This window comes from Gossypium hirsutum, chromosome A09 (assembly GCF_007990345.1).
Source record: "Gossypium hirsutum isolate 1008001.06 chromosome A09, Gossypium_hirsutum_v2.1, whole genome shotgun sequence".
NCBI classification, from domain to species: Eukaryota; Viridiplantae; Streptophyta; class Magnoliopsida; order Malvales; family Malvaceae; genus Gossypium; species Gossypium hirsutum.
The window spans coordinates 60538977-60554437 of NC_053432.1; the positions used below are offsets into that span (position 1 = coordinate 60538977).

The following is a 15461-nucleotide window of genomic DNA, read 5'->3' on the forward strand; positions in this document are numbered from 1 at the left end:
AAACCTTTAACATGTGTCCTTTTGGCATTGTATAGACATTTTGTATCATCCACAGATCTTAATATCTCAAATATATCTCAACATGATCATGTGAAAACATCTTTGAATTTCTTGAAGTAACTCAAAGACAATTCATTTTGTCCCTGTGGTGACTCTGGTTTGAATCTTTGCCCTTTGTTCACAATGTCCATTGACCCTTTATAAAGTAGGATCAGTTTTTTCATCTTGTTCTACCGTCCTTAACAAATTAGGAAATAAGTCACAATCTCTATCATCTTCAAGGTCCTGAGATCCCTCTAGACACATATCTTACTAAAAAAAGACTCGGAATTAAAGACAGCGTCGCTCACGTCATTGATATCTGGAGACCTGTTAGAGGTACGAAGGCATATTTCAAAGAATAAATGATTCTATGAATGATTATTTGTATGGTATGATCATGAATGAAAGAATCTAAGAATAGACATATAAAATAGAAAGAATAAAAGAATACTTACTCAAACATGTATTTCATTGAAATAAAGATTTTGGATATAAGCCTATTTCACAAAAGGATTCTTGTTGCTTCTAGGCTTAAAACAACAAGTGTGTTTTGAATATTACTCTAGATTAGCTCTAAAAAATACAAAGATCCTTTTCACAGTCATATTGTTCCAAAACACCCTAAGTACGTAAAGACAGAAGTTTGGAAAAGTCTACTATCGTTGATGGTCGGGTTCCCCAATACCAGGCCTTGCATTAGAGTCCCGAGCTCGATGCACCCTTAAATCTCGTGCCCCAATCCAGTATGGAACTCATAACATTCGCCTCTTTAACAGAAAGGTTGGATAACTGATTTCCCGCTCCAGAGGGACCATCAAATTCCACAATACCCAATTTAATAAATATTTCGATTAGCTTCTTAAAAGCGATACAGTTTTCGATAGAATACCCCGTAATTCCCACATGGTATTCACATTGGCTGCTTGCGTCATACCATTAGGGTACGGAGGTTGTATTGGTTTTATGTAAAAAGGGGATACAACACATGTGTCGAACAGAACGCGGTACAACTCTCCATTTGTGATTGGAATGGGCGTGTATTGGGGTTTTTCTGAGTTCGATTTTTGATTGGGTTCTTGCCTTGAGGAGGCCTGATGGCTGGTAGCTACTGACCTTGGCCGGCCTGCTATAATCGGCTCCGAACGACCCTTGTTATACCTACTCGTACTATTTTTCTTCTTTTTTTTCTTTTTCGGAGCCGTTAAAGTCCGCTCTCCCCTTGCTTTTGTTTCTGCCAGAGCAACTGGCTTGGCTTGATCATCTTTCGGGTTAAAACCTGAACCCATCGAGAAACTCATCAGTGTTGATGTATCCGTCTGATGTTGGTGTCCAATAACAGCGGGTACCCCTTGCATGTCTAGTTGGGTCGGGACGCTTATTGGGGTAAAGCCTGGGGAGTAAATGATCTCTTCAACATCATCCTCACCATTGACCACTGGGCCACTATTTTTTTGAATTCTCCGGCTAGTAAATGGGTTACCTGGCCCATCATATTTCTTTGGAGTTCTAGCATTTCTCGCATATCTTGTTGAATTTCGATCAATTGCTCTTGCATCTGTATTTGCCTCTGCTCCATTCTCTCCAACCTTTGGTCCATATCTTTTGTTGGTTCTGAAATAACTTTACCTAATTAGGGTCCTTTTGGGAAATTTAATGCAAATGATGCAATGCAATGCAATGTAAATTATGCAATGCAATGCAATGCAAATGATGCAATGCAATGTAAATGCATGGGATGAATGCAAAGGAAAGGAAGATGTTGATTTTGAATTCAATTCCCCTAGAACAACTTTTCTATAAAACAAATTTTTTTTTCATAAAACGAATTACGTATACGGCCTTACTTTCATATTCGAGGCGAAGGCACTGATCCCCTTTCTTCGTGAAAGTCAAATCTCGTTAGCTTCCAATGCATGCCTCTACTGGCTCATTTTGCTTGATTCAGGCCATGAATTACTATCCTCGCAATGTTAATTAGCTCCTTTAAGAAAGTCGGGATGTGACGGCTTTTGGATAATCTTTATCAGCTTGAATCCTTAGGTAAAGTTTTGTTTTCCTCCACGAACTGTTAGCCTTTTTCTGTCGTGTTCACTTGGACCAAATTTGGACAACCGTATTGTAATCCGCGTTATTAAGAAATTTGTTTTCTTATGAAAAATTGTTCTATTTAGCAATTGAATATGAATCAACACCTCCTTTTTATGATAATGTAATGCAATACAATCATGAGCAAACAAAACACGTTAGTACAAAAATAAACAACCAAGAAAGTACCTAATTGGGTAATCACTAGGGGTTCGGAGTGGCTCTACCTAGGGTAAGCTCCTAGGTCTCTCTATATGTTGCTTAGTTCTAGAGTAAGGGTACCCGAACCAGCAGATTCCTGAATCCTCACCCATTATAGGCTCATATAGATCGAGTTCGATTCGGGGGGATACATTTCCCTATGACCATGCGAAGATGAAAATCTCACGAAATCATAGGTACGGATGTACCCCGGAAGCAATCCACTAGCCCATGCAGAGGTGAAAACCTCACGAAAGCGTAGTTTCTTACTCCCACTTAGAAGGTGTGACCACGGTGGTCATGCAATGAAATGCAGTACTATTATACAAGACCCGCACCAAAACAATCATACAATCGAATGCAATCGAAAGATACATGATTTTTAAAATACATTTTCGGTTTTTGACAAAAGGACAGTAAATAATTGATTTTCATGGCTCGACTCTTAACTCCCCAGTGGAGTTGCCAAGTTGTCGAAACCATCCCTTTTTCAAAAAAATTTATGTTTAATGAAAATACGGGGGAATCGACTTTTTGGAAAATGAAAATATGGAGTCGCCACCGATCCTTTTGTTTTGGTGCGATCGGATCACCTAAGAATTTGGTTATTTTAATAAAACATTTTTGGTTTACTAAAACAATGGTTTTGGTCTACGAACTTTTGAGAAGACAGGTTCGGGAGTCGGTTACGCATGAGGAAGGATTAGCACCCTCACTACGCCCAAAATTGGTACCAAATCGATTAGATACTGCCCTTTTGTCAAAAATTAAAAATATTTTTAAAGTGTGGTTCTGCTTTAATAACATTTAAATAACCTGAGTCGATTGCCAAAAATCTTCTTGTTTCGACATCCGAAAAATTTTTAATTTGAAAATCACAAAAAGGATGTTCAACTGTTTAGTTCAACGGAAAATCGAAACCTAGCACAGTAGGGTACGATTCCTCGAATTTCTGAATATTGACCATTGCCTTACTTCATAAAATACGCGTGAAATTCCGAAAGAGATATTCGATTATTTTGAACAAACGAGAGATTGCAACCCAGCACGATAGGGCACTATTCCCCGAATTGCCAAACATCAAACATTTTTTTCTGTTTTAAAGAGTTTTTAGAAAACGTGAGTGAAATTCCGAAGGGATCTTCGATCGTTTTGAACAAATGAAAAAGCGCAACCCAGCACGATAGGGCTCGATTTTCAAATTGCCAAACATCGAACGTCACATTCGTTTTGAAAAATTTTAATAAGCATGAGTGAAAACCTAAAGGAATATTCGATTGTTTTGAACAAGCGAGAAATCACAACCCAGCACGATAGGGCATGATTCCCGAATTATCAAACAGCGATTATCGCCTTTGTTTTAAAAGATTTTTTTTAGAAGATATGAATGAAATTTTGAAGGGATACTCGATTATTTTGAGCAACGCAAAATTGCAACCCAACACCTTAGGGCACGATTCCGCGAATTGCTAAATATCGAACTTCGTCTTCATTTTGAAAATTTTTTGAATGAATAATTATAGAGCTAGTTGAAGACATGTTAATTCGATTTGAAATAAAACGAAATTAACCATAAAATTTGGGTTTTTAGAGAACCACCTTTCAAAAATCAAGTGAAACGATGATATGGGGTAAAGGCACATATGGTGATATGATGCTTATTGAATAAGAGTATTGATTGAATAGCAGAATAAGCAATTAATCTAAAAAATGTGACCTAATTTCGATCATGTATGAATAATAATTAACAAGATGGATACCATGCAAGGAATGTATATGTATATATATATAAAACAACCAATAAAGTATATGCAAAACAAAATGGAATTTAGAAGTCGAAGTGGTGTAAGATTAACAAACTCATGCTATATAAGTTGACAAGCTTGAATAAAAACTTGGAACACACATAATTATTGAAATAGATACTAGAAAATGAAAGTTTGAATTAAATCGTATATAAAATGATTAAAACGCAAATTGATTTAAAAGTTTGCAAAGTATGATAATTTAGATAAAATATGATGCAAAATAATGCTAAAGAATGCACAAAATAAATTTATGAAACATATGTACATGGAAGTTTATAAAAAAAAGGGCAAGAGATTAATAATATGACATATATAAAATTTTAAAATAGTCTAAGAGTTATACGCATACCCTTATATCATAATATTCAGATAATAAGCTATATGTAAAACGCAAAAATAATATGGTATATAAATACACTCAAAAATCATAATTTTATAAGTATACAAAAAAGAAGTTTCCAAGAATTATTTCATATATATAGAGAATATTTAATAAATCATAAAATGAAAAGTGTTTTAAAATAAGAAGTCTATTAGAGTAATAAACATATTAATATATAAATATATTTGTCTAAAAGTAAGTACATGCAAATTCATAGATAAGGTATATACATGCTTAATAATGTGTATGAATCAAATCCATGTACTAATATAAATGGATACAAAATAACTTAAATCCTATGTGAAACATATATAAAACATATTTGAATAATAAAAAAAATATATTGACATGCAAAGATAGATATAGAGTCAAAAGCCATTATGGATAAAAATAGATAATCATTATTATAATATATACATACATATATAATAATACAAATGAAACAAATATTAAAATGTATAAAACATGATGTTAACATGATAAAAATATTCAAAACAACTGTACAAATAAGCAAATAAGAATAAAAGGGTTGCAAGCTAAAAGGATTTAATTAGAATCGATCCAAAACCAAAGAGATAATCTGAAAATAAAGTAATAAAAGAAAGGACCACTGCGCGAGGCGCGCAAATATATAGGGGCTCAATCTGGAAATATTACAGGCTCTCAAAACGCCACGTTGGAGCACGGGCCAAATTGTAAACGCACACGAGTTGCAGGGGCAATTTAAAAAAAATGAAACACAAATATGAGCTGATTGAACTGAGGCGCGAAAAGAGAGGGACCGATGTTGAAAATATCCCCTCACCACGAAAACGCGCGGATCCCAGGGGCCAAGAATCGGGTCGGATCGGGCATAAAGGGGGTGGCCTAGACGGTGTCGTTTTTACTCCTTTAAAAGGACTAAAATCAACCAAATTCCGCCGATCCTGCTTACCCCCCTTTTCTTCTCATTCGACGAACCCTAGATCCCCTCTCATCAAATGCCAAGCCGCTATCGTAGATGACCAGCACCCTCAGGCTATGCGCGACCGCTTTATGGCCTTGGAGTTCTCCTTAAGTCTCCGATTTCGGCGAAGCGAAAGAGAACTGATAGCCTATTTTCAAGGTAAGGTTTCGTTTCCTTTTTCTTTTTATTTAGATACTAAAAAGAAAGAAAATCAACGGGAATGGACGAGAATAAAGCGTAATAAACCTAGAAACTTAGGAACAGAAATCGCCTTTTCTTTTTGCTATTTCTTTTGTATTCAATATATGAAAATGTGTATCTGTATGTATTGCCTTTTCAAACATGTGTACCACAAGATGATTCCTTTTGGCTCTCTTATAGCCGAATAAGGGAAAACAAAAGAAAAGAAAAAAAATCAATATTTGTCCATTTCTGTTGCTTTTGATGTCCATTTTTGCAGGTACGGTGAAGGCCAGCTGACGTGCGGTGCTGCGTACGGAGGTACGGAGAGACCTTAGTGGTTGCTGTTGCGGCGCAAAAAACAAATGGGGGTGACCTAGGGTTTCTGATTTGGTTCAAATTTTTAGGCTTTTTGGGCTGTTCGGGATTGGGCTTATTGGGCTAGGATATTAAGTTTGGTTTTTGGGTCATGTATTTGGCTTTATAGGTCACTAACTAAATGGACTTTATTTTATTTATTTATTTTTGGGGTTCCAGGGGGGCCGGGCAAATTGGCCTATTTACAGCTATGTTATATATATATTTTTAATACCATATTATATATATTATTATTACATTTATTTTTATCCCTATTATATTTATTATTAATATTAGTACATATATTTTATTATACGTGTATATATATACTTTTTATATGGTATTATTTTCATATATCATTATATTTATTATACTTATTATTTTAACTATTATTATTCAATAATTCATTTTAATATTATTATGCATTATTTGGTATACATGTATCTTTGTACATATTGTTATTTTTTACTATACATATATAGTTTTATTATGGTGTCAATACATTTTTATTTTTATTTATTATTACTCTAATATCCTAATATTATATTATAATATTTTTTAATCACCTCATTATTTTGTATCGTTTATTTATTTATAAATTTTATTACAATAACATCGTCAAATTTTTTATCATTGTTTTAGAAACATTTTTTTTATTTTTATTTTAATAAATAAGGCAATGTACCGATTTTAACATTAAGTCATCAATTTCATTGCTATGTTGGGTGAAATTTTTCGGCTCGTGTTAAAAACGGGACACCCTTCTAAAAAATCGAAAACTAAAAATTCTCATTTTTCGATCGGATCACGATTAAATATTAAATTGAACTCGTATTTTTGAAAAATTGAGACAACACATGTTTAACAAGATACCAACTTTGGGCGTCGCGAGGGTGCTAATACCTTTCTCGTGCGTAACCGACTCCCGAACCCTATTTTTCTCTAGATTTTCGCGTAGACCCAAATTCGGCCTTCATTTTTGTTCATGAATAAATTTTCTTTTCTAAAAAAGAATATTTATTTGGTGTCCGATCACACCTAGAAAAAAGATCGGTGGCTACTCCTTTTTAAAAAAAACTGAAATTCCATTTTTAAATAATAGCCTCAACTAGCGACCAAAGCAAAATTTTTACGTCACTACAGCTGTCGACTCTGCTGGGGACCCTTTGTGAGAGTCGAGTCTAGAATTAAATGCATGTTGTCAAAATTTTTAAAATTCCTTATTCAAATTAATGTTTAGTCGTGATCCCAAGATTGCGTTTTTGAAAAGTCATGCATTTGCATCGTGTTATAAATGTTCTTAAAACTCATTTTGTCTTGTTGTTTTTTAGCTCTAAATTTGTATGGTCTTAGTTTTTTGTAGTTTACTTTTTAAATAAAACGAAAAGGTTTGTGAGTTTCTCCCCACACATCGTGCACTTGCATTTTGCATAACATGAGCTCTTTACCCGTGCTCCGTCCGTTTAAGTGGAAGTAAACACTATACCTTCGTGAGTTAACTCGTCCCTCCGCACAGGCTAGTGAATACTTCTAGGTTACATACGACTTATGCTTTCGTGAGTTAACTTGTCCCTCTGTATAGGCATAAGTAAATGTAATCCCTCGAATTGAACTCGTGAACCTGTGATGGGCTACGACCGAGGCTTCGTACTAGTCTTAGTAGACGATAGTATGAACAATTCGAGTACCTGTCTAGAATTGAAACCGTATATAGTAAACCATACGAGCCACCTAACTAGAGCCATGCCAAACCTCCGTCCGTTAATAGTCACCAAAATAAGTGCAAGGGAGAAACGCCTCTTACCTTTCATTTCTTTTACATTTATACTTTGCAAATGAATCGGGTCTATTAGACCGGGTAACTTAATTTGTTAGATTTTCCATACTTTTTCTTCAGTTCATATTTTTGTGATTACTAACCAAGGTTGTTTGTCTTTATTTTTATTTTTCATTATGCATCATAGGTATTTTTGATTAGGAGGGTGTTGGTTAGAGATTGGTTGTCAAAAACGAGTTTCTGATGGAGGAGTCAATTATGCAAGTAACCGAGAAAAATGCCGTGATTCGAGCCTGGCCTTTGAAAACCCAGAAAGCAAAAGGGGACAGTTTAACGGAAGGATGTATCTTCAATCTTCTAAAACATGTAACTTCGAACGTTCGTTAGAATAACCTCGAAGACTTGACTCGGGTTTGGAAACAATGGGACTCAGATATTAGGGGCATTTTCACTGAAAAGTACAGGGATATAGCTTACTTGATCGCCGTCAACATAAACAAACAATTGATTCAAACCATGGTTCGATTTTAGGACCCAGCTTACCAGTGCTTTACTTTCAATCAGGAAGATATGACTCCGACTGTAAAAGAGTATGCCGCATAGCATTGACAATGTACAATTCAACAAGATATATGTGAAAGAGCCTAAGCCAATAACCTTCAAGAAAAAGCTAGTGAGTTTGACCGGAATGACCGATATATGGGCTGAAAACCAGATAAAGAAGAAGAATGAAGTCAGTTGTGTTCCGTGGTTTTCTCTGCGAGACTTAGTTCAAAACCATCCAGACATTGCGAAGAGAATGGATCTGTTTGCTTTGGCCATTTACGGATTAATCGTCTTCCCAAAGGTTTTGGGGTATATAGAAGTCGCAGTAGTGGATTTCTTTGAAAGGTTGGGGCAAGGGATCAACCCCGTCCCGACTATCTTGGCTAAGACTTTTAGATCTCTAAGTTGTTGTAGGAGGAAAGGGGAAGGACGTTTTATCGGATACGCATAGTTACTTAATGTCTGGATTCTAAGCCATTTCTGGAAAGTGGAGCGCACACCTTTCCACATGTTTTCAAAAACATTCGCCCCGTTGGAAGCTTACCTTGAGAAAGATTGGTCGAAAGATGTCACCGAGCAGCACTTGGTTTCGGTTTTTCAAAACCTCCGCGCTGAAGAGATAACCTGGAGAGCACCATGGATTCGTCCTTTAGTTTGATATATAAATGCGGAAGCCAAGATTGGGTGCCTCTACTCAGATTATGGGGAGGGGTTGGATATGCTCCATTAATGGTTCAAAGGTAGTTTGCTGCACGATAATTCATACCCGCCACCGGAGGGTTGGCACAGTTAGAGTTTGCCTTTATAGGTGAAGGTTACATAAAAAAAGTCCGGGATACTGCAAAGGCTTGGAAAGAAGTTCACCTAATGGAATTAGCTCTCTATGCTGATAAAATCACTCAAGATTATGACATATGGAGAAAACGATGAGTGAATAGTCAAGAAGTCTCATCGACGAATTACACTTTCCAGAATCCTTTCTCAGAAGAAATGCCATCCGAGCTGGAAGTAACAAGACACGAATTTGAACGTGAAAAGGCTAAGTTGTTACGGGATATCAGTTCTCTTCAAGAGGAAAACTACCAGCTAAAGATCGATGTTCAGATTGAAAAGTCCCAAACCGTGAAAATCTAAAGAGAAGCTGAGATCGTAAGAAATAACTTAAGGGACCTTCATTTGGAAAATAAGAAATCAAGAAGCACTATAAAAACTAGTGGTTTGGGCAAGTCGTCAGCAGAATGGAAGGAAGAAATTAGCAACATCAAAGGAGGGATGGAATTCTGGAAAGGGAAAGCAAAGAAAGAAGAGGAAAAAGTTGCGCGTGCTATGATAGAGTTAAGAAAGAAGAATGCTGAGTATGAAATTATGACTGCAGAATTTGTGACTAGTCAGTCCGAACGTCAAGAGCTAAGAAGGAAAATACGAGATCTAGAAAATATGCTACAATCTCGTCAGCAACAGTTAGATACTCTTCTAAAAGCTCTAGAAGAAAAGAATGATCAGTACGACAGAGACACTTGCACTTATGAAAGAACTCTCTAAGAAAAAAAATACAACTCGGCTTTTTGATCAATGAAATTTACAAGGCAGCTATACAAGTTGTGCAGTTATCAGATGAAGCCGAAGCTCTCAGTTGCCAATTCCCTTCGAGTCAAAGATCAAGCATATCAGAATTCTTAGAACGAGTGAAGAAACATGGCGATGTGGCTAGGAAATTTGTGTAACTATTGAATAAAAAATGGCAAAACGTTTTGTAATAGACTCTTTTGATAAATGAAATGCCTAAGTATGAGGCTATCTTGAAATCAACACCAAATTCTTGCATATTTATTCATGACTAACATTCATTCGTCATTCATTTTTCATTTATTCATTCATCCATTCATTACATGTACATATCCCATAATCATTCACTGAGGCTAAAACCGTATAATCCACAGTTGCGACACTACAAGTCTGGAATCACGCCATTCTTATAGGACGCACCGAAAAGCTAGAATTATGGAAGCCGAGTTCAATGAGAGAATTGAAAGGATGGAAAGGGCTCAAAAAGAATTGCAAGAGCAGTTGACCAAGACACAACAGGAAGCAAGAGATCTGATGTTAAGATCTCGAGAGGAATCATTCGAGCAAAAAGATCAGATGGCCAAAATGATAGAGATGATGATAGCTTTGGTCAAAGGAAAAGGACCTATGCAGAGCCCTGACATTATGGAGCCTCAGTCGAGAGTTAATCATGATCAGGATCTGCTCTATCCCCCAGAATTCACTCCACCTCACGCCCATGCAACGCAAAGAGGATATCCTCAAGGGGAACCTGTAAGCTTGGAGTAACGACCCACACCCCCTGCTCATCTAGGGAAAGGTATATTCGTATCAAACCCAGGAGCTAATCCTGTCGATCCCAATATTCTAGATTTGGATGACCCGATAGAGATAGCCAGGTTGAAAATAGATGATCATGATGTTCAGGATAAGTAAAGGAGTTTGGAAGAAAGACTCAAAATGATAGAAGGTACTAAAGCCTTCTCTGCATTGAGTGCCAAAGAGCTCAGTTTGGTGCCCGATCTGGTTCTGCCTCCAAAATTTAAAGTGCCCGCTTTTGAAAAATATGATAGAACAAAATGTCCAAAGACACACCTTGTCATGTTTTGCCTGAAGACGACTGGTTACGTGAATGAAGATAAATTGCTAATACACTGTTTCCAAGATAGCTTGGTCGGATCGGCCCTTCGATGGTATAATCAACTTAGTAGAGAAAGGATCCGATCATAGAAAGACTTGGCATCAGCATTTTGCGAACAATACAAGCATGTATCCGACATGGTGCCTGATCGACTAACTTTGCAGATGATGGAAAAGAAGCCAACGGAGACTTTTAGACAATACACGCAAAGATGGAGGGATATCTCGACCCAAGTAGAACCCCCATTAACCAAAACTAAAATAACGGTCCTCTTTATCAACACTTTGAAAGCACCGTTTTATGATAAGTTGGTAGGAAATGCCACGAAAGACTTTGCAGATATTGTAATATCCGGGGAACTTATAGAAAATGCCATCAAAAGTAGAAGGATGGAAGGTTCCGAGAGCTCGAAAAGGGTAGCACCTGTAAAGAAAAAAGAGGCAGAAGCCTATATGGTAGGAACTGAGAATTACTACACTTCTAGTCTGTATCCAACCCAGCCACGACCTCGATATCGCCCACCTCCAAACTTCTATTATCCTCCTCAAAGCCCTTACTATCAAGCACCATCTCATTACCCTTCTTACCCCATCTACGCAGCAAATAACCAAAGACCAGTCACTACGTTCCCACAGAATACCATGGATGAACAAAGACCGACAAGATCCAATCCTGAAAAACCCCAGTTCACCCCAATTCCCATGTCATACGGAGAGCTGTACCCAAAACTATTGGAAAAACAATTAATATCCCCATATTATATGGCACCCTTGAAGCCTCCATACCTAAAATGGTACGATCCTAATGCCAGTTGCATGTACCACGCCGGAAACCAGGGGCATTCTACAGAAAATTATCTGGCCTTTAAAAGGAGGGTTCAAGGTCTCATTGATGCAGGCATCTTACGATTTGATGGTACTAACAATACAACTGAAAATTCGCTCCCTAACCATACTGAAGGGAATGTGAGCACGATGACCGAGAAAGACAAGTGGCGAACCAAAAGTTGCGTTTCTGAAATAAAGACACCTTTACAGAAGATATGGAAGATGATGGTTAAAAATGGGCTATTCTGTCACCCCTGCAGAATCTTTAAAGAAAGAAGTATAAAAAGTCAATGTTTTTGTGACTTCCATGGTATTGAAGGGTATGACATTCAGTATTGTGAGGAATTTAGAAAGTTACTTCAAGACATGATGGACAACAAGGAGATTGTGATCTTTAACAAAGAGGCCGATGAGGGAGAAGTATGCGCTTCTGATAATCAATCATCAAGTTTCCCTTATAGCGCCGATCGACCATTTGTGATTTATTACGATGCAAAAAAGGAACAAGTGAAACTGAAGATGATAATTGAAGTACCATCTCCTTTCCCTTACAAAGGCAACAAGGCGGTACCATGGAAATACGATGTCAACATTATCACACCTGAAGGTGAAAAATCCAAAGCCACGACTGGAAGTGTTGGTGAAGTAGGACATTTTACTCGTAGCGGGAGATGCTATTCTAAAATGGTTGAACCAACGAAAAAGACGAGTGACTCAAACCAGAAAGGAAAGGCACCGATGCATGAGGCCGAGGTTGAACTTGAGATTCCCTCCGAACAAGAAGTTAAAAGGCCTGTGAATGAAGAGAAAGCACATGAATTCTTGAAGTTCATCAAACATAGGAAATATAACATCGTGGAACAGATAAGCAAACAACCGACATGAATCTCGGTATTATCTCTACTGTTAAATTCAGAACCACATAGAATACTTTGCTGAAGGTGTTAAATCAAGCTTACGTGGCAACCAATATATCTGTCGAAAAGCTTGATAGGTGGGTGAATAACCTGAACGCGGATAATTTTATTTCTTTCAGTGATGACGAAATACCGCCAAATGGTAGGGGCTCCGTAAAAGCATTGCACATCACAACCCGTTGTAAGGGTTACATAATACCGAATATACTCATTGATAATGGGTCTGCACTCAATGTCATGCCTTTGGCCACACTCTCTAGAATTCCAATTGATCTGTCTTATCTAAGACCTTGTCACTCCACAGTAAGAGCATTCGATGGGACAAAAGACGAGAAGTCATGGGAAAAATTGAAATTTTTCTAGAAGTGAGCCCATATATATATGACGTCGAGTTTCAGGTCATAGACATTACGCTTTCATATAATTGCCTTTTATGAAGGCCTTGGATCCACTCTGCTGGGGCAGTTCCTTCATCTCTCCATCAAAAAGTGAAGTTTATCATGGATGGTCTTTTGGTCACTGTCGTGGGTGAGGAAGACATTGTCGCATCTATCTCTGCCGATACACCATACCTCAGAGTAAGCAAGGATGCAATAGAATGTTCTTTTCGTTCCTTCGAATTCATCAATGCTACGTTCGTTGCTAAAGGAAATGAAATTCCCATGCCTAAGCTGTCAAGGAATACCAAGATGGGGATTAAGCTGACTGTGGGAAAGGGAGCCCGAACGAGGAAAGGTCTGGGAAGATATCAGAAAGGGATAGTTAGAGCTCTAAAACCAGTGCCCCATAAAGCTCGATATGGTTTAAGGTTCCAGCCAGATATACGACAAAGAAGAAAACAGTTGCAGAAAGATCGAGAAAGGCAGATTGCAAGAGCCTTAGGCTGAGAATTAGAATGGGAGCCCATAACGTACCCTCCTTTGTCAAAAGCATTTACATCTGCAGGAATGATATACCCCGAGCAAGATAATCCACGAAGCACGCTGTTATTAATTGAAAGGGGTCTTTAGAATGTCAGTATAAATGTCATTGACAAAGGAAATGACGCAATTAAAGATGTTTCAATGATACACTATTGTCCTCATGGATTTGTTTTGAACAATTGGACTGCTGTGGATCTCCTTGTAGTTTCTAAGTCTTCTCCAGAATAATGCTCAATGTTAACACTCTTCTTTTTGTGTGCCCCTACGTAATAATAGGGATTCTTTTGTAAGAGCTTATGATTTGCTCTTTATCATTTAAATGAGCATTAATGGAGATGCATTTTGTCATGGTCTTTTCATTCTCATTAACTTCATACTTTTTCCCTCTTCTCACAGCTGTCATTGCACATATCTCACATCATTCCATTATGCTTGTTGGTCCCAATACTTTGATGCTCTTCTATAGTTTTCTTTTCCATTCAACTTTCAGGTGCTCAGATATCAACGATATGAACAAACCCGTTACAAATCTTGAAATCGATTTCGAGAAAGCTATTTCTTTAAGAGAGTTCGAAGCTGAGGAAAATGTTGAAGACTATGTCTCGTCTCCTGACTTACTAAGAATGGTAGAACAAGAAGATAAACAAATTCTACCTCATCAAGAATCTGTTGAGATAGTAAATTTGGGAAATGAAGAAAAGAGGCAAGAAGTAAAGATTGGAACCTCCATTTCAGATAACACCAAACATGATTTGATCGCTTTGCTTCATGAGTACAAAGATGTATTTACATGGTCGTATCAGGACATGCCAGGATTGAATGAGGATGTAGTGGTCTATAGACTCCCATTGAAACCAGAATGCAAACCCATTCAACAAAAGCTAAGACGAATGAGACCTGAAATACTGTTAAAGATAAAAGAAGAAGTCAAGAAATAGTTTGACGCTGGCTTCCTACAAGTCTCCAAGTACCCAGAATGGGTAGCTAACATAGTCCTAGTACCGAAAAAAGACGGCAAAGTACGAATGTGTGTAGATTATCGCGATTTGAATCGAGCAAGTCTAAAAGATAATTTTCCTTTGCCACACATCGATACATTGGTGGACAATACAGCCAAACATTCATTGTTTTCGTTCATGATGGATTCTCGGGTTATAATCAGATAAAGATGACTCCTAAGGATATGGAGAAAACTACGTTCGTAACGATGTGGGGAACATTCTGTTATAAGGTGAAGCCGTTCGGATTAAAAAACGCTGGGGCAACATATCAGAGGGCCATGGTGATGTTGTTTCATAAAATGATGCACAAAGAAATAAAAGTCTACGTTGATGATATGATCGCCAAATCCAAGGAGGAAAGAGAGCATGTTGGGAACCTTAGGAAGTTGTTCGAAAGACTAAGAAAGTTCCAGCTGAAGCTTAATCCAGCCAAGTGTACGTTTGGGGCTACTTCGGGAAAATTGCTAGGTTTCATCGTCAGCGAGAGAGGCATTGAAGTTGATCCAGATAAGATAAAAGCCATACAAGAACTACCACCTCCGCGCACGCAAAAAGAAGTCAGAGGATTTTTAGGGAGGTTGAACTACATCGCTCGGTTCATTACTCAACTTACCAACCAGTGTGACCTAATTTTTCGACTCCTTCGAAAACATGATCCAGGAGAATGGAACGAAGAGTGCCAAATGGCTTTAGACAAGATAAAATAGTATTTGTCTAGTCCCCTGGTGCTAGTACCGCCAACTCCAGGAAGGTCGTTAATATTGTATCTGACTGTGTTCAAAA

General features: G+C 37.5%; 2 protein-coding genes across 2 annotated transcripts; both read left to right on the forward strand.

Annotated features, from left to right (window-relative positions):
• Positions 1-9596: 9596 nt before the first annotated feature.
• Positions 9597-10658, forward strand: LOC107890026 (fibrinogen- and Ig-binding protein-like). Its single transcript, XM_016814548.1, has 2 exons — positions 9597-9826; positions 10265-10658. Exons 1-2 carry the CDS (start codon positions 9597-9599, stop codon positions 10656-10658), a joined length of 624 nt encoding a protein of 207 aa, XP_016670037.1.
• A 489-nt stretch (positions 10659-11147) lies between these two features.
• On the forward strand, positions 11148-12722 carry LOC107890027 (uncharacterized). Its single transcript, XM_041076175.1, has one exon. The coding sequence runs from the start codon at positions 11148-11150 to the stop codon at positions 12720-12722; it is 1575 nt and encodes a 524-aa protein (XP_040932109.1).
• Positions 12723-15461: the final 2739 nt, after the last annotated feature.